The 20,376-nt window shown below is 46.2% G+C and overlaps 1 protein-coding gene across 3 annotated transcripts in view; it reads left to right on the forward strand.

The window, feature by feature from the left end:
* TBC1D14 (TBC1 domain family member 14) overlaps positions 1 to 20,376 on the forward strand; it is a 93,580-nt gene that overhangs the window by 33,343 nt on the left and 39,861 nt on the right. For all 3 annotated transcript variants that reach the window (XM_021677701.1, XM_021677702.1, XM_021677703.1), the window contains exon 2: positions 1,983 to 2,103. In XM_021677701.1, coding sequence (XP_021533376.1) covers positions 1,983 to 2,103 — 121 coding nt within the window. The remainder of the gene's footprint in view (positions 1 to 1,982; positions 2,104 to 20,376) is intronic.

Consider the following 20,376-nt stretch of genomic DNA (forward strand, 5'->3'; position numbering starts at 1 on the left):
GTTAAGCGTCTGCCTTCAGCTCAGGTCATGATCCCGGGGTCCCGGGATCGAGTCCCGCGTCGGGCTCCCTGCTCGGCAGGAAGCCTGCTTCTCCCTCTCCCACTCCCCCTGCTTGTGTTCCTGCTCTCGCTCTCTCTCTCTGTCAAATAAATAAAATCTTTAAAAAAAAAAAAAAGATTTTATTTATTTGAGTGAGGGAGAGCAGGAACAGGGGGAGAAGGAGAAGCAGGCTCCCCGCTGAGCAGGGAGCCCAGTGCGGGGCTCGATCCCAGGACCCTGGGATCATGACCTGAGCTGAAGGCAGATACTTAACCGACAGAGCCGCCCAGGTGCCCCCCACTTCCTGTGTTTTATCTGTTCTGTGACTCTGGTATATATGCCATGTAAGCAAGTAGGTATTTCTTGGAAGCATTAGAAGAACCAGTTGGAGGTACTAGTACATTCCCTAAGAACAAGGGCATTGTCTTACATAAGCACTGTGCAGTTACCAAGATCAGCAAATTTAACGTTAATCTCGAGCCGTTTCCTAGTCCACGGTCTGTATTCACATTTCGCCTGTTGTTTCAGGAATCTTCTCTGATAGTCCGTCCGCTGGTCGCTGCCATCGGCGAGGCGGGCCGTTGGCAGCACGCCGGAGGGGGAGGCGCGTGCTGGGAATGCCGGCTCTGAGCACCTGCCCGAGGAGGCTTGCCTTTGTAGGAACAAGGAATTTGTGGGAGACGCTTTCAAGCCAGGTGGAAACTCTCTTCCTCATGCAGCTGTGAGCTGCCAGGCCGAGCGCCCACTGGCCCTTGCCCGTCACCGTGCTTCCTGTGCTTGTTAGGCTGCTTTCCCTCTTCCCCCGCTTCTTTGTGTTTGCTCGGATCCATGTGGGCTCTTGGATTTTCGCTTTATTCAATGGATGAGAATCCCTTGCCCTCATTATTTATTCCGACGGCTTGATTGTTCCAGATTTAGCCAGTGGGAGTCCTTGTTTCAAGCTGGCTACTGTTTGCTTTAAACATGTCCCCGTATTTCTCTGGGCACTTTCTTACTTTCTAGCACAGGAGATGCTGCGGGTTCATTTTATACTTTCCAGTGAGCCCTGGAAACCCTTTGTTTTTAATGAATGCACCAGTATGTACATTCCAAAACGTAGTTTATTGTGTACTACCGTTGGGGATTTATCTGTGTTCTTTGGGACTTTGGTGTACATGTTTTTGGGAGAGAAGACCTCATGACTGTCGCCTGAGTGGCTCTCTTTTCATGATAAGTGGGTAATGCAGATTTACCTTAGAGATAACTTAAACTGAGCTAGAGGTTAATTATTAAAGCAACTCTTATTTTTTTTTAAAGATTTTATTTATTTATTTATTTAGTGCATGAGAGTTGGGTGGGGGGTGAGGGAGAGAATTTCAAGCACGTTCCACACTGAGCACAAAGCCTGATGCTGGGCTTGATCTCCTGATCCTGAGATCATGACCTGAGCTGATACCAAGAGTCGGACACCCAGCCGACTGAGTCCTGTGGTGCCCAGCAGCTCTTACTGTTTAAGCACTGACTGTGTGCCTGTCATTTTAATTCTTACAAAGACCCTTGTTAACCATAAGGAAACTGAGGCTCAGAGAAGTGAATATACTGGTCATAGTCACACAGCTAGTGAGTAATTGGGCCAGGGTTTCAATTCAGTTCAGTCTGATTTTAAAGCTACCTTTTTCTGAAATATTTTATTGTGGTATAAGGTATTTCCTTACTCCGAACTGTAGAATTTGTACATGTCACAGTTGAACAACAAAAAGCTTATTTGTGGTTTTAGGGGCTTTTTCCCTACTGCATAATTCTGTGTCTTCTATGATGACAAGTCTGCAGAGTTAAAGCTTGTGGTTCATCACAGTGTTCTCTCAAAGGAAAGGCCCCTTGTTTTCATTAGAGAGTGACTCGGCAGTCCTGGTGTTTCTGTGAATACCCAGAAGTTCCCTAACCCTCTTATTTTCTTCCTATAGGAATTTGCTTGCTAGAAAACAGAATGCAAGACTTGACAAACAAAATGACTTGGGATGGAAGTTATTTGGAAAAGTACCACTTCGAGAGAATGCTCAGAAAGATTCAAAGAAAATACAAAAGGTATACGACATACAAAAACGCAGAAATACGCTGTGCAGCATATATTTATGAACCTTGCCAAAATACCTTTATGGAGGCTTTGAAATTGGAAAACTTTGTGTTGAGCTGCATGCCAAGTTCCTAAAATTTAAGTCTGTCTCCAGAAAGTTGATGTCTTTAACCTTTTCCATTCCTTGTAGCTTACCGCATGCACACGAGAGCGCTGGATTTAGCTCTTCGTAACGTCACTTGATCGGTTTTTCCACTACTAGTTGCAAATGTGTTTATTGTCAAATTTTTATTAATTGTGTTCCTTATTAAAGCACTCTCCCTCTCCGGTCCCCTGGGTTTCTTGGAGCTTAATCCTTCCAGTGCTGATTTGGCCAGGAATGCAGGGGCCATCATTCACCCCGGCTGTAGTATGACCCTCTGCCCCTTGCTGGCTCGGGAGCTGCCCCCTTGTCCGAGCGTGGGGAGGGCCTGCGGTTATCTCATCACCGGGCTTCCTCGCTCTCCATGCAGGGAGTGATGCCAACAGCTGGAGGCATGTGCTCATCTTCTCAAAGACGGCTCATGTACAGACTCCACGAGGCCGGGGTATCTGTGGCCTTGGACCCTGACTGTTACCGCCTGCGTCCTCCCCTGGGCTCTGAGTCCCAGCCATCCTCACAGACTGCCGTTTGCCCAGGGCTGTGACACTGCCCCCCATCCTCAAGCAGGCTGACTCCTCCCACCTCAGTTTTGTATTCACTGACAGTCGTTCAGTGAATATTTTTGAGGACCTGCTACGTGCCAGGCCTCGTGTGTGGTGCTGGGCTTCGAGAACTGACCACGGCACCTTGCTCCAGAGCGCCCCTCTGGTAAGGAGAGGCCTCCAGGGCAGGTAGGGAAAGGAGCACTAGGGGTGTGTGTGGGGGTGGGGCAGGGCCTGCTGGGCTAGGCTGCACCCAAGGTCGAGTTCAGAGGTGTGGCAGAGTTAATAACATGGGGGGTCATGAGCTGAGTGATTACCTTTGCTGGTTTCAAATGAGTCAGCACTTGGGCTTCTAGTTCATGTAAAGCCTTCTGAAGAAGGTACTATTATTGTCCTCATTTTACCGAAGAAGCACTTAAGACACAGGCTGAGTGACTTGGGCAGAGCTGGACCCTACCCCGGGGCCCTCTCTGCTCCTCTGCCGAGGGGCTGTGTGCCCCACGAGCCTGGGGAGCAGTGGGAGGGGCTGTCCCTGGGGCTTGTGCGCTGTGCTGGGCCTGGAACCTGTCTCTGACCTGAGGGCTCGGGGGAGCCCCTCGAGGGTTTTACTTACCTCTGGAGTGATAAGTGCCCCTGGCAGGAATGTGGCTCTTGGACTAGTCCAGAGGAGTAAAGTGGGGTCTGGCCTGGCGCTGTGGTTGTTGTGGGTTGCAGGGGACAGCCCCTTTGAGTACCAGACACGTTGGGTAGAGGGGCACAGCGTGTGCGGGGAGGCGGTGAGTGCATGCTGGGGCCCTGGCTTGAACAGCATGAGGGATCTGCACGAATTTCAGGTGTTTCTGCCTTGGCAAACTGAAGGTGTTCTGAATGTTGTCCCAACATTCCCTGTAGCAGTTGTCTGGGCCCAGGACTCTCACCAAGTTAGAATTCGTTTTTATAGATTGTTATAGCATACAATTAAAAGGTGATGTGTTTGTATGCAAAGCTCAACTATAAATTCTTAGAAACTAAATAGCCAAGCTGGATTTTTAAAAGAAATCCACGCTTTGAAAAAAGTAACCATTATACTTAGATTTTCCCATGACTCAGCGTGTTTGAATTTCTTATCTTTTTCGTTCCCTTTTTTTTTTAAGGTGAACATGGATTATGTTCTTGAACCTAAAGAATTTTTGTGAACCAAAATGACTAGGTCCGCTAATTATGTGTTAACACAATACTGCAAAGAAGAGGACCATTTGGCTTCAACCATCAATAATAAAGGATGTAATTGTACCTGCATGAGTTACACGATCCTGCCCGTGTCCTGTTCGCTCATGCTTTGTGTCTCTGGCCCTCTATCCCATGCCTCCCTCCCTGGGGCTGGCAAGGCCCATGCGGGATCCAGGGCCAGGGACCTGCCACTGTGGGGATGCTCCTGGGCATCAGGCTGGAGCTGGCTGTCCAATGTCAGCTCACAGCCTTTAGAGAGCGCAGAGCTGGGGCTGACTGTCGGGGCCCGTGATCTCAAATGGTGCCGACAACTCCAGTTAGAGCCGAAGCATAAGGAAGGGTTTAGGAAACTCTATTTCCTTTTCCCATTCTCTTTGAAATGTTTTATCACACAGTGATTGAAGAGCATGGACTTTGGAGTCAGACTGCCAGAGTTGGTATCCCAGCTCTGCCACAGCTGAGCTGTGTGGGCAAGTCACATAACCTTTCTGAGCCTCCTTTCCCTCCTCTCTAGAATTTGGAGAACCATAGTACCAGCCTTGGAGGGGTGAGGATTAAATGCGCGAATGTACATCATGCTCAGAACAGCGCTGAATGTTTTAAGTGCCAGAAAGCGTTTGCTGTTGTTACTGTGACACACAAGAAACAGAACGCAGTGTGAGAGAATGAGCCTGAGGCCTCCACAAACCCCTTCACTTGCATGTTCAACAAATACTGCACCATGCTGAGGCCAGGCCTGTGGTTGGGTCGGCACGCTTCAAGGAGCCTGTGGCTGAGCCGAGGGGACAGGTGCACACACCAGCCAAGGTCTTTGCACTGGAAGACTTGCATTTGATTTCCCACTTCACCTCTCCTTATCTGTATAACCGTGGGCCAGTTACTCCTTGGCAACTAGGGCATTACGAGTCCTACTCACTGGATTGTTATACATTAAGAGATCATGTATGTGAAATATTTTTGTCCTGTGTTTAGCACAGCCTGTGGCCCAGAGTTAGTAGGCAAGGAGAGGCAGTCATGACTTTTCATTAAGAAATCGGTCCAGCAAGTGGCGGGTGCTACCTCTGGTTTGCCCAGGACATCCTGGGACACATCTGACATCCTTGTAACGGGTCCAGATTCTCTTCACTTGAGCCCTGTGTGTACATGGCTGCCATTTTTAGGAAATGCTGCAATGTTACTTTCAGTTACGTTTTCAGATTTCATAAAAGTTTTGGAAAGTAATGTTCTCTCAGCTTACATTATTTCAGAGAGATGTTCTAAATAGGGGAAACAAAAATGACCAAGGATAGCTATGAGAATGACACTAAAGCGGTGGTTCTCAAAGTATGGTCCCTGGACTAATATCATGACCATCTGGGTGTGTGTTAGAAACACAGGTTCTCAGGCCTCACCCTAGACCCACTGAAGGAGCTGTGGGGCTGGGGGCACCACAAGTTGTGTTCTAGCAAATGCTCTAGGTACTGGTCACGCACATTCACATTGCAGAAACACTGCTATTGGAGAAGGGGATGCTGGATATTGAGAGGCAAATAGCCATCTTTGCCTACAACAGGTTAAATAAGTGGTCCAAAGTACACTAGATACACATTGTGGCAGCTGCTGGTGAACTGGAGAGGTCCCCGAGAATAAAGACAGGGAGAACGCATTTGAAGACAGCTGTCTTCGGGTCTCCTGTCATCGGGTTTGTATGCACCAGGGCTCTGGCCACATTGGCCCATCGGGGCAGCACACCCTTTTCCTTGTGAAGAAAGAGGAACCTTCCTTCTTGGATTCCACAGTCCTGTGTTCCACAGATTTGAGCCACTGTGGGGGTCTGTCCTGGGATTACAGTGAAGGGCAAGACTTATGTGGCCCCTGCCTTCGTTGGACCTTACCGTAGATCGGGGGCAGAGATTAAAGCACCATAACTCTAGGTAATTGCAGCTGTGATAAGCCTTGTGAAGGCAGGTGGCGTGTGGCCATCCTAGAGTTTCTGCACCACTGGTTTTTTCAAGTGACCGCCCGTTCCCAAGTCCAAGGGGCATTCCTCGGCCCACGTCTTATCAGCCTCTCCTGTGCTCCTTGTGAGCCTTTCTGACCTTGACTTCCAGGTCACCACACTCTCCTCTGCGGGGTGCCCTCTAGATTTTAGAGTGCCCCTCAGGTGCTTCTCTGTGGTCACCCCCTAGGAGACCTCAGCTGGACTCGAGGCTCCACTGGCCGCCCCCACATTTGTTCCCAGCCAGGACCTCATCCCTGAACTGTAGATTTCGGCAGGGTGCTCCACTGGGTGTCCTCCAGCCACTTCCTCTCTGACTCTTACTTTGTTTTTTTCCATACCGTTGGGCCTCTTCCTTTTGCATGTTTCCCCATTTTGGAAGGCGATGGACTTAGCCTTCTTCTTCAGGTCTAAAACTTGAGAGTTGTTCTTGACTTCTCTCTTCTCACATCCTCCTTCCAGGCTGACTGGCGTTTTGTTTTTGTCTGCGTTCTGTCCATGGCTTTGATGTGCAGCCTGGTTTGGGAAGCAGTGATTTGCTGGGGAATTTCGATGCTCCGGTGATATTGTGAGGATGAAGTCTTATTAAAAGATCTCACTGCCAGGGCGCCTGGGTGGCTCAGTTGGTTAAAAGATCTCACTGCCATCGCCTGGCGTGAGGTAGTTGTGGTTTACTGTTCCTCAGTTGCTCGAACTATTGGAAACGGGGGGTGGATTTGTAAAGATAAATTAGCAATACTTAATTATCCTGGTTATATTAATTGGTAGAAGACGTTAGCAAATTAAGAGAAAGAAAACACTTGGCGTCTTATTGCCCTGAAAGAACCACTGTTTGCATTTTGGCATTGTTCCTTTCAGTAATTTTCTCATGCACTGTCTTTTTATTTTTATTTTTTTGAAGAAAAGACCACTTAAAAAGTAAAGGTGAGTCTATGTAATTTGAGGAGATGTGGGAGGAGCTCAGGGCTGCACACATTTGGGGGATGCTTCAGAGCAGAGTTTGTGAATCTTTTAGACATAACACTGGGTACATGGACTTGAGGGATTCAGGCAGTGTGCTGTTGACACCCCAGCGCAGCTGCTCACGGACAGGGACCACTGTAGGGAGTACGGGCTTGCGGGCTTCCTTGTCCTGGATTAAACATGTCCCGTGAGCCAAGAAGCATACATGTGTTTGTATAACCTGGAACGTGTTGGACGGCCTTCTGGAATTTCCAGTCAGCTCTTAGATATGAAAGAGAGAATCCCAGAAGAAGGCAAATCCAGAACAGCCTGAAGTGGTATTCATTCTTCTCACCTCTGGGTTCTGTGAGGTCTGGGTAATCAGAAAAGCATAAATCATCAAAAAATGCAGAAAAGACAAGCCTGGATGGTCAGTGCAGGTGGCTGGTGATGGGCCTGCAGGTAATTCTAAAACAACAGTGAGAAAACTTCCTTCATCTTCAAAATGGGTTTGAACCAGTTTACAGAACAGAGCAGTTCCCAGTTCTGGGTAAGGAGTAAGCATACTCTAACCTGTCTCCTGATGAATACAGCTATCAAACTGGCAGGTGGACTGGGGGGAAAAAGACCACAATTCAGAATACCTCTGAGTTGATTGACTTTACCATTTTTCCCCTCTGATATTCCCCAGGCCAAACTCAAGGTATCCTAAAACCCAGACATGGGTGTTAATGAGCACTAGGTATTAGAGATGGGTTAGATGGGTGTTGGAGAGCACTAGGAAAGTCTTTCTAGTTTGTGCTGAGGAGTGGTACTCTCACACTCAGAGAGAATGCAGAAACCCTACTTTTCATTTTTTTCTTTTCTCTGTTTTCTCATTCCCTAGCACCCATGCAGTCTCCTGGCAGCAGAAACGGGCCAGCAGGAGCCTGAAACTCTAAGGAAGGGGAACTGATTAGAGGAAGTTTATTCCCAAGAAGGTGGGGCAGACCCATGATGCCCTATTCTCTCTCCTCCTACCACTTGGCCCAAGGTTGTGGGAGGTGTGTGTCTGGCTAGAGAACCAGAAAAGTGGTGACTCAGGAAATCTGCAAGTTCTGGAGACATTGTGGAGAGGAAGAGCTCAGGAAAGTGACCTTTAAGGTTGTTATGAACTCCGAGGCTGACTCTCAAGTTGTGGATTCATGGATCTGACCCTAACTAGCAACAGTAGACTTGAAAACTGGACTTTGGGAGTAGACCAGCACCCACGCTGGCCACTGGGCAGTGCTCATGGGGGGTATAGTCAACAGGTGCTGTGAAGGCTTTGCAAAGTCAACTGACTTTGGAGCCATAACCCACAGAAGGCTATTTGGAACATGGGGCTGGAATCCAACCAAATCAATTGTCTGTTAAAATAAAAATGTCAACATTCTCCAAAGGGTTTAGACAAGACCCCCAAGTCTTGTAACACAACAGTCAAGATGTCTAGGATGCCATTCAGACATACTAGGAAAATCTCACCTTCCGTGGGAAAAGATAATTAACAGACACCAGTACCAAGATAACACAGGTACTGGTGAATTATCCAGCAAAGACTCTAAAGCAGCCATTATAAAAATGCTCCAATAAATAAGGGGGAATGTTCTTGAAATAGGAAGGTAGAAAGTATCAGTAAAGAATTAGAAAATATAAGGAGGAACTATGTGGAACTTTTTTTTTTTTTTTTTGAGAGAGCTGGGTGGGTGAGGGGAGACAGAGGGAGAGACAGAGAATCTCAAGCAGGCCCCATGCCCACCGCGGAGCCCGACACAGGGCTCGAGCTCACGACCCTGAGATCATGACCTGAACCAAAATCAAGAGTTGGATGCTTAACCAAGTGAACCACCCAGGAGCCCCTACACAGAACTTTTTAATGAAAAATAACAGTAACAATAAAAAGCTAACTGGATAGCCTCAGTAGCAGAATGAAGATGATAGCAGAAAGAGTGCATAAACTTTGAGACAGGTCCATAGAAACCATTCCATCTGAACAATACAGAGCAAAAAGATTGGAGGAAAAATGAACAGAGCCTTAGGGACACGTGGGGCAGTACTAACAGGTCAAACGTTTGTGCTCTTGGGGTTTCAGAAGGAGAGGAGAAAGATGGGTTGCAGAAAAAAATATTGGACAAATAATGTCTGAATACGTCCTAAATCCGACAAAAGATCTAAACTTACAGATTTAGGGAGAGGGGGGCTCAGTGAACTCCAGACAGGAGGAAGCCACAGAGGCCCATGCCCAGACACACCATAATCAAACTGCTGAAAATAAAGACAAAAAGTATCTGACAAGCAGCCAGAGAAAATGCATTACCTATTGGGGAACGACAATTTGAATGATTTTTCGCATCGGAAACCCATTTTTAATGTACTGGAAGAAAAGAGCCCTCAGTCCCAAATTCTGTCGGGCATGATACCCTGCAGGGGTGAAGGTGAAATACAGGGCTCTCAGATGAAGGAACAGTGGGAGAATTTGTTGCCAGCAGATCTAACTCAGTGAGTTGCTAAAGGAAGTTTTTCAGACGGAAAGGTCATTACACCTGAAGGAGACTTGGAACATTTGGAAGGAAGAGCAGGAGAACGGTGAGGGTCTAGGTAGGTAGAGTGGACCCCTGTTGTCTTAATGAGCTCTTTAAAACATGTCCTACTGACAGCAAGGATGAGACCGTTGTCTGGTTTTCAATGTCTGTAGGTGTCCCATAGAGGGATATATATGGTGGTAAGAGTGTAAAAAAATTAAATATGCGTTATAATCCCTAGATCGACCACCAAATTATACAAAGAGTAAAAAACACAGCAAATTAAAATGAAATTCTAAAAAGTTCAAAAAATAAATCAAGGCAGGAAAGAGCAAATAGAGGAAGGAAAAACGTAAAACAGACAAGATGATAAACTGAAACATATCAGTAATTATGGTAATATAAATGGTCTGAACACACCTGTTGTGTGTCTGAATGCCTAATCCTGACAGATTGTCAGAATGGGTGAAAAAATTAAAAAGACCCAAATATGTGTTGTCTAAAAGAAACTCACTTCACATGTAAAATACGTAGGTTAAAATGAAAGGATGGGAAAAGATACACCATGAAAGCACTAGTCAGAATGAAGATGGAGTAGATAGAGTAGCATAAGAAAAAGTAGATTTCAGAGCAAGGGAAGTTCCCAGGGACAAGGCGGGACGTTACCCAATGAAGACAGAATGACTGAATGTGTGTGCACCCACAAGAGCTACAGAATGCATGAAGCAGGGCAGAGCTGAAACAAGTGTACAAGTCCACAGTTATTACTGGAGTGATGACTCTCTGAACAGTGATCCATGGACCACTGACAGAATCAGCCAGGACACAGAAGGACTGACCATCACCCATCAGCCAGCAGGACTGACCTTTGGAGAATACTTCGGCCTCCCGTGAGAGCACAGCACACATTCTTGACAAGCGTGCATGCAACATTCACCAAGATAGACCATAACCTGTGTTATAAAAGAAACCATAAAGCTGGAAGGATTAAAATGACACAAAATAGGTTCTCTAACCACAGTGGAATTAGATCATAAAGCCGTGACACAAAGATAGCAAGAAGCTTTCCCAAAACTTGGAAATTAAATACGTAACACACTTCTAAATAAATCATGGGACAATGAGGAGGTCACAAAGAAAGTTAGAAAATATTCTGGACTGAACGAAAATAGAACTTACCAAAATTTGTGGGATATAATGCTTAGAAGGAAATTTATAGCATTAAAATGCTTATATTAGAAAAGAACAAAGGTCTCCAATCAGTAATCTGATTTTCTACTTTAAAAGCCATGAAAGAAGCAAATAAACCCAAAGCAAGCCAAGGGGGGGAAAATAATAAACATAAGAACAGAAATCAATGAAACTGAAAATGAAAAAATAATAATGAAACCAAAAGCTAGTTCTTTGAAATGATGAAGAAAATTGATCAAAACTGACAAAAAGAGAGGTGAATCAGATCATCAATAAGACGAGTGAAAAAGGGGGATACCACCACAGACCCTACAGAAATTAAAACAATAATGAGAATGTCATGGATAACTCCACGTTCTTAAGTTTGATAATTTAGATGAAATGGTCCATTTCTTTGAAAATCACAAATCACCAAAACTCATCCATGAATAGATGACCTGAATCATCCTCTAATTATTAAAGAAATGGAAATCTCCAAGCTCAGGGAGTGTCATTGGTGAGTTCTACCAGTATTTAAAGAAAAATAACATCAATTTTAGAGGAGGGACTACCTCCTGATGCATTTTATGAGGCCTGTATTACCCTGATACCAAAACAAGACAAGTGCAGTACAAAAAAAGCCAATTTCAGACCTCTATCCCTTATGAAGACACACATAATCCCCAGTAGAATATTGGCAAGTTGAATCCATTAATACTTTAAAAAAGAAAAAAGGGCAATACACCACAACTAAGTGGCATTTTTGCCAGGAACGCAAGGTTGGTTTGGCATTTGAAAATCAGTCAGTGTAATCCCCCATATTGACAATCTTGGGTGAGTCTCAGGGGTATTATCTGAGTGTAGGAATCTAATCTCAAAAAGTTGACAGCCTATACGATTCCATGTATGTGACATGCTTGAAAATACAGAGCCGTAGTGCCAGGGATGGCCTAGGGTGTGAGGAGCAGGGAGGAGGTTTTGGGGATGGTAGAACGGCTCTGCATCTTGGTTGTGATGGTGGTGGCTGGAGGAAAGTCGTAGAACTTTATGTTCTGTGGTGGTTGGTGGTGGCTGTTAAAAGTCGTAGAACTATGTACATCAAAAAAGCTGTTTTAGGGGCGCCTGGGTGGCTCAGTCGTTAAGTGTCTGCCTTCGGCTCAGGTCATGATCCCAGGGTCCTGGGATCGAGCCCCGCATCGGGCTCCCTGCTCCGGGGGAAGCCTGCTTCTCCCTCTCCCACTCCCCCTGCTTGTGTTCCCTCTCTCGCTGTGTCTCTCTCTGTCAAATAAATAAATAAAATCTTTAAAAAAAAAAAAGCTATTTTAATGTAAAAAAAATAATGAAGAATGAATGGTCCATCAGGGCGTTTCCATTTTTAGGGATTCATCCTAGAGATGAATCAGTATGTAAGCAAAATGTTGGTTGCTAAGGGTATGGATTGCAGCACCAAAGGTTGGAAGCAAGCTAAATGCCTGGCAATGGAGAATTGGTTAAATCCCTAAGTGAAATAAAGTGCAGATCTTGAAAAGCAAAGCGAATAACCATTCTGTGAGTGTGCTCTGTATTTATAAAGGTACATGCATATCTTTGTAGATGCAGACTCTCTCTGGAAGGATACTTACACGACTGATCATGATAGAATTACTTTGGAGAGGGTAATGAACTGGGGATGTGGGAGATAGGGAGGAGGGCAACCTACTTTCTCTGTATACCCTTTCATACCTTTTGGATTTTGTTCTATGTGTGTATGTCTACTCTAAAAAAGATATTTTTTTTAAGATTCTATCTATCCATCCATCCATCCATCTATCTATCTATGAGAGAGAGAGAGAGCACAAGCAGGGAGAGGGGCAGAAGCAGAGGGAGAAGTAGGCTCCCCGCCGAGCAAGGAGCCTGATGTGGGACTCGATCCCAGGACCCCGCGATCATGACCCAAGCTGAAGGCAGACGCTTCACCAACTGAGCCATCCAGGCGTCCCAGTCTAAAAAATAATCTTTAAAAATGTGTGTAGGGGGCACCTGACTGGCTCCCTGGTAGAGCATGCAACTCTTGATCTTTAGGTTGTATGTTCGAGCCCTACATTGGGTGTAGAGATTATTTAAAAATTAAAAAATCTTAAAAAAAAGAAAACAGTTAAAACAATATTAAAAATGTGTGCAGAATGATAGAGGAAAAATTTGAGGAATTTTGGGCACAGGATAGCCAGATGAAGCCAAGGGTGAATGGATGTCCCAAAATACAACCCACGAGGTCTTATGTAACTCCAGAGGCACACTACAGATTTGGCATTGAGCTTCCCAGTGGACCGAGGAAAGAGGGATACGTTAGACAGCTGTGGCGATCCCTTGTTGGAAGCTGAACCTGTTCTGGAAGTTTGGGCTTGTCAGGGTGCTAGGCAGCATGTTTGTATGCAACAGGGACCTTCTGGTGGAAGGTGAGTCTCAGGAGATGATCGCAAAAAATGTGCAGTCCCCCTAATTTGGGTTTTTGGAGAAGCAACAGGTTAAATATTTATCAAACCTGTACATGATGCCTTTCTGGACGAGAAGGGAAAGGAAGCAATGGGAAGTTTCTGTAGGGGAAATGGCAAGGTCATTGCATTTGACCTCTGTGTTTATTCTTGGGATAGGTTGTCTCCCACTGTTGTGGTAATGGTTAATTTATTCTGAGAAGTGTAGCTCTTGTACTTCAAGTGCCTTTCAATGATATAAACTGAAATTCCAGCGCATAGTGCCTCTTACGGTTTGCTTATTTTTCCTAATGTGGAAGTGATAAATTCCCCATCTGTCTGCCCACGTGGTTCCCAGGAGGAGAGAGGGATTCTGGAACAGGAGCCCACGTGTTAGTTCTCTTGCAGATCTTCCCTGGGGGCCTCTGACAGGGCAGGGGTCAGAGGTCTGCGGTTTGGGAAGGCAGGGGGACCACGAGAGGACTCTGACTGGGATCAGGGGTCCCCGAGTGTGGTCTTGGTTCTGTTGTCCACAGTCAGTTGTGTGGCCCTGGGCCAGCAACTGCCTGCCCGAACTTTGGTTTCCCACTCTGCAAAGATCATGTGCACCTAGCCCGTGCTTGGGAGGGTCAAGTAGGATGAAGGCACTCCCGGGGCAGCGGCTGGCATCCATTGGGAGCTCAGTAAAGGTCAGTGGCTCCTCCTGTTCTGGTCTAACCTCATGGCTACACCTTCACTCTTGTGGGTGATTAAAAAAAAACAACCAGCTTTGCTGCAGGAATGTTCGATGTGGTTTGGAAATTGCAGTTGGCAAAATCAGCCTTGAATTCCATCTGAAGTGGCTTAAAAAATGTTTTTTTCTTTTTCAAATGATGAAAATAATTAATGATAAAAGACCCAAATGATCGATGTAGGTAGGGTAAAACAGGAATGCCCTCTGTACCCCAAGACTTCCCAGCCCCTCCTGGTGGGAGTCTGACAGATTAGTGCCCACCCTCCCAGAGTACGTACATACATTTTTCATCCATGTAAATACAGTTACTACAGAATCATAGGCTGTGTGAGTTGTGCACATTCTCTTTGGTGTGCACAGGCCAGGTACTCAGGAAATTGACAAATAAGCAACTTAAAGATGCAGTAGGCTGTGCTGAGCTGGAGAGCACCATCCGTGTTCTGAAGCCAGTTTCCCACTGACCTTGGGCTCTGGCAATGGCATCTGCATTCTGGTGGCCCGTCCTGTCACTGGAACCAGAAAGATGCATTTCATGGTAGCAGCTGAACGGAGGCAGCTTCCTAGGAAGACCCAGACAGATGGCCCCTGGGAGCTTTCGAATGCTTTTGCCCTTCTCTGGGCAGTTCAATGTGTTGTCATGAAAACAGTGACAGCCGAAGAATACTGCTCTTCCATTGATCTAGTTCCCAGTGGAAGACTGAAATTTTCAAGTATTTTGTAATCTCTCAAACACAGTTGGAGCAGCGGGAGAGACACTTCCAGTGGCTGAGGGGCCCAGGTCTGGCTGGCTTGCCCTACGGGTCCAGTGGGGAGTGCAGGGCCCAGTGCACAGTAGGCTGCCTGAGGAGGCCTAATCAGCAGGTGTAGGGGTGGAAAAATTTCCCTTCTCCCCTTCTAGGTTCTTTGGTCCGTCTAATAATGAAACAGACATAACAGATTAACAGGAGAAAAACTAATTTTGTATGTATGGGAAACTCAAAGAAGTGACCAAAGCAGGTGGCTTTTAACACCTTTTAGACAAAGAGACAGTGAAATTGTAAAGAATTGACAAGATGAGGGGGTTTGGACTTGGGGTAGTAGATTAGTGAAGACATAAAAAGGTTTGTTTACGCAGCCTTCTTGGCCCTGAATTCCCTGTCTCTGGTGGCAAGGACGCCTCTGTCCCTCCTGGTGCAGGGAGGGTACCTCCCACACGGGAGACTTATTCCTGCTTGCAGGGGGACAGAAGAAGGTCAGAGGGTCCTTGCACTCACTGTTTCTCGAGAAACTTGAATTCAGAACAATCAGTGTGCCAAAGTGGCATGTTTGGGGTGGCATATTCTATGCTTCTTCATAGACGACTGCGTAGGACTCTGAGAAACCTCAGATTGGTGGAGACTGAGGCAATTTCCACACCTCCCTGTAAGTGACTTGTCTAACTTGAATTCAGAGTGTTACTTTTAAAAAACATCTCGTTGGCGTGGAAGCACTTTGGATGGGGCCTTCGTATTGGCACTAGAAACTCCCATGGTGTTCCCAGAAGTAATAGGCGAGTGCTACATTTATTCCATGAGACCCAGGTCTCATGCCTGGGTCTGATCGTTAATGTGGCCTCGGGGCCGTGAAGGGAGCACCAGTGAAGGAAGCTGAAATCTTGGTTCAGAGGCAGCCCACCAGAGAAGTTGGCAGTTAAGAGGCTCTGGAGTCAGACGGCCTGGGTTCAGATCATGCCCTGCCACCTACCATCTGCTGCTTATCTGAAGAGGCCCCTCAGAGCTGCAGGTGCTGTGTTTGGGGACAAAGAGGTAGGGGAGGGGCCTCTGTCACAGTGCCACAAACTTGGGGGCTGAAAACACACATTTATTCTCCTACACCTTTGGAGGTCAGAAGTCTGAAATGTGTCTTCCAGGCCAAAATCAAGGCGTTGGCCAGGCTGGGCTTTCTAGAGGCTCTAGAAAGGGGAGAGTCTCTTCTTTCCCTTCCAGCTTCTGGAGGCTCCTGGCATTCCTTGGCATGTGGCCGCCTCACTCCAACCTCTGTGTCTGTGGACACATGGCCTTTCCTTCTATAGTCACATCCTCATTTGCATCCCCCTCTTAAGGATACCTGTGGTTATTTTGGGCCCACACAGATAATCCAGGATAATCTCCCCATCTCAAGGTCCATAACCTTAATCACACCTGCAGAGCCCCTTTTGCCATAGAACGTAACATTCACAGGTGCTGCGGATTCCGACACGATTTTATGCGGGGGCCATCGCTCAGCCTAGCACAGTCCCTACCTTATGGGATTGTTAGGACTGAATGAGGCTCACTGGGTCTCAGCTCAGGGCTCCCTCCGAGATGATGTTCTGAGAGGTCTTCCCTGCCCTCCTTGTCTGAATGACCACCCAGCACACCCCCATCGGTCATCATGGTCATAGGACTCTGCTATTTCCCATCCTAAGTTCTTGCCCAGTTGTTTCTTTACTGCCTGCCTCTCAACCCCTGCTAGACTACGAACTCAAGAGAGCAAGGTCTAGAACTTGTTTGCTCAACCATTGCTTTATCTCCAGGGCCTGGAACCGTGCCAAGATTTAGTGGGTAGTTAATACATATTTGTTAAGTGGATGAATGAGTGTCAAAATCCAATACATACCACTTTGTAGGCATTTTTCTTCCTGTTTTTATGACAACATAGGCATTTTCCCATATCCTTAAATATTTTTTCAGGATCTCATTTTTACTAAGTAGTGGCCTTCTGTGTAATGTGATTTACTTTACCAGTCCCCAGGACTGGGAAGTTGTTCCTTTGGTAACCTTTTGATCCCTGCTCGCAGTGGTCTTCAGCAAGGTTGGGTTTGTCAGCATCTCTGCTAGGATGCTGCATTGAACAAGTGGATCGGTCTTACCTCCTTGACCTCAAAGGGTAAAGACAACGATGTTATAGATTAATCAAATAAGCAAATCCCCTGTGCTGGTAGAGATACAGGAAGCCTGGGAATGAGTTCTGGTTAGCTCGGAATACTTCAGGAGGAAGAGTTCTTTAGGCGGTTGAAGGTGGATCTAAAGCCACACTGAGATGGAAAAAAGGCTCTATTAACTTCTGATTTTTGCTTTAAGTTTCAAAATTTAGTAAAAGGCAACCTGTTATCACATGGTATAATATATAGTTAAAACTTTGTAAGTGGTCCTCAATTCTAAAATAACGCAATAGAAACCTGTTAAAGTAACTTGCAGGCTCCAATCTGCCAGAAGAGATAAGCAGTATGTTTTGGTAAGCATATCTTAATGCATATTTAACACATGCTTAACACGTATCTCTCTCGTATTTAAATTTGGTGAGACTGTGCGCTGAGGTTGGCTGATTTCTAAAGTGTATGCAGCCCTAGGTGTCTAGGAGGCGTGGAGAGCGGAAAACCCACTCATCTGTGAGAAAGGAGCTTTATGGTGTTAGTCCTCTCTGCTTCCAGGAACTGCTTCCAGAAAGCCAGCAGTAAGCCCGCAGGCTGGCCCACTGCCTCCTGGGGCTCTGGAAATCTGGGAGGTTTCTTGAGCACCCCTGTGGTATAGTTGTTGTCTGCTTGCTGGTCTGTGAGTGATGCAGAGGGCAGGGACTGTGTTCATCTTTGTTCCTCGGGCCAAGCACCAGAAGTGCGTGGATGGCTGGAGGAAGGAAGGAAGGGAGAAATGACTGATAGCACAGATGCTCCGTGTGTCCTCTGTACCATGTATTTTGTTGGCCTTCAGTGGTGAAGAGACCACCAGAGTCCCCGCTCTCAGAGGTTTTCTGGTCCCCTGAAGGAAATATATCTTTTTTTAAAAAGATTTTATTTATTTATTTGAGAGAGAGAGAGCACAAGCAGGGGGAGAGGCAGAGGGAGAAGCAGACTTCCCGCTGAGCTGGGACCCTGATGCAGGACTCGATCCCAGGACCCTGGGATCATGACCTGAGCCAAAGGCAGACGCTTAGCCGACTGAGCCACCCGGGCGCCCGGAGGGAAATACATCTTAAATAAACATGTAATTACAAGTGTGATTAGTGCTGTGAGCAAACGGAAGCTGATGCTGGGAGAGAATGATGGGGCCTTGTTCTGGCTCCAGCGGGCAGGTCACGGGCAGCTTCTGTGCCAGTGACTATTTATGACATGATCTGAAGGATGGTCACCAGCCATTGCATAGTGTCTTTCGCTTGTGAAGAAAAACTCTAAACCTACAGAAGGGTTCAAGGAATAATTCAGTAAGCACCGTATATGCTCCGCTGAGATTGAACAGTCGTTGACATGAGGCTATTCATTTTATTGTGCCTCTGTTTTTTTTTAAATGGAATCATTTGAAAGTAAGTTGCAGGTATTGAGACATCTTACCCCTAAATACGTCAGCATACAGGTCTTCAGGGTGACATTCTCGTATATCAGCATGAGGCTGTTATCACACCTAGGAGAATGATCAGTAATTCCATTTGACCGTGACCATGTTCACGACAGACCACAATCTGCTTTTCCCCAGTTGCACCAAACTGTTCTTCATGAACCAGAATGCAGTCAGGCTTGTGTATTGCCCTTAGTTTTTTGTTCCTTTATTCTCTTAGTATAAAACAGTCATTCTGCCATTTTTTTGTGACATTCACCTTTTCCTTTTTCCCTCCCTCCCTCCCTCTCTCTCTCCCTTTCTCTTTCTTTCTTTTTCTCTTTTTCTTTCTGTCTCTCTCCTTTTCTTTCCTTCCTTCCTTCAACCATGGGTCAAAGATTCATTTAACACATTGAGAAGTTGAGTGAGATGGTAAAATTGATTGTAAGGGCATTCGAGAAACTAGGTATTTATTGGCATAAAAACAAGAAAAGAATTAGAATAAGATTGTTAGGTTAGATTTAAACCAACAGACTGGTGGGGAGAAGAAAATAAAACCTCTGGAGTTGTTTTTTCTATTGGACATCAATCTACAAGTTAGTGTGTCTATCACATTTTCCAGGCTCTAATAAAGTAATAAATAGCAGGGACACATCCTCCTGGAGGACTGAATAAACTTCTGGTGGACGTGTTAAAAGTGCCCAGGTATGAATTGAAAGGACACCCCACCCCCCAATGCTTTTGTCTTCCAAATTTTGAGTAATTTCTCTTAAGGCTTTCCCTAATCCTTCCATCCAGAATCAACCTCTCCCCCTTTATCCTTTTATTACTTTTTGAAACAGCTTTATTGAATTATAATTACCATAAAATTCCTCATTGTCCATGTTCAGTGATTTTTAGGAAATTTATGCAGTTGTGCAACTGTCCGCGCACTCCAGTATTAGGATGCTTTTCTCTAGAAAGTTCCTTCAGGCCTGTTGGAGTGGGTCTCCACTCCCTCCTCAAGCTCCAGGCAAACACTAATTTGCTTTCTCTCTAGAGATTTGCCTTTTAAAGAAACTTCACAGACACGGAATCCTGCAGATTATCTTTGGTGGGTCTTTCACTTTGGGTCATGTTTTGGGGTTTGCCTGCATAGTAGCCTGAGTCCATGGTGCCTTCCTGTCCATCAGTGTCCTCCGTTAATGTGCGGTGGCGTTATGAGTATTTGCATCAAATCTCTTTGCGGACAAGCGTTTTAGGTCTCTTGGGCAGGTTCCCAGGGGCGTGGTCGGTGTACTGAACTGTGTAGGGTACTGCCAGAGTCTTCCAAAATGGCTGCACCTGCCAATGACCAAGGCAATTCCAGGTTCTGCACATACACCCCGTTCCTCCTCCTCCTCCGTCTTTTCGAGTATAGTTGGGTGGCTATCATAGGCTTCTTCCGAGTGAAGAAGTTTCGGGTGGCGAGTTGGGAATGCTGTTCTCCAGAAAATCAGCTGGGGAAGGCCCCGTCCTCCTGGTCCGGGCACTTACGAATTTACACCCCAGGGGCGTCTTGCGTTGTCTCAGACTGAGTTTGTTCAGCCCTTGGACGTTGGACCCACGGGCTGCCCAGAAAGAATTTTGCCCCTGCGCAGATTTTAAAGATTTCTGTAAATCGAGGTATAATTTACAAACAGTGGGATGCTCTCATGTGAAACGCGCTCTTGGTTGGCTTGGATGAGTGCGCGCGGAGTGGTCGGTGGTGTCACCGCGCACGGAGTCTAACGCCCCTTCCACCGACCCGCCGGAGCAGTGGTGAGTCCGGTTTCTATCAGGATGGGTTTTGGTGTGCAGCCTGACGTTCGGACTGAACGCATCTGACTGCAGAAAAAAGATGAGCAACCGTATAGAGAATAAAAGTTGCTCGTAGCCCACTACCCGGAGCTTGGTCGTGTGGACATTTTACATAGCTCCTTTGGTAATACAGGTTTCTTATTTTATTTTTATTTTTTTTATTTTTAAAGATGTTGTTTATTTGACACAGCGGAATCACAAGTAGGCAGAGTGGCAGGGAGCGGCAGAGGAGAAGCAGGCTCCCCGCTGAGCAAAGATGCATGATTCTTATTTTAAAAAGCGTTCCGGAGCAGAGCTTTGCGCGTGTTCGGTGTTTCGCCGCTTCCTCTGTGGAGCGTGCGTCTCCCAGCGCGATGCTGCTGTGCTGCGGTGGCACGCGTCCCTGTCCCTCGGTGTCCCTGCCACGCTGCCTACTTGTGATTCCGCTGTGTCAAATAAACAACATCTTTAAAA

Source organism: Neomonachus schauinslandi, chromosome 2, assembly GCF_002201575.2.
Source record: "Neomonachus schauinslandi chromosome 2, ASM220157v2, whole genome shotgun sequence".
NCBI lineage: Eukaryota > Metazoa > Chordata > Mammalia > Carnivora > Phocidae > Neomonachus > Neomonachus schauinslandi.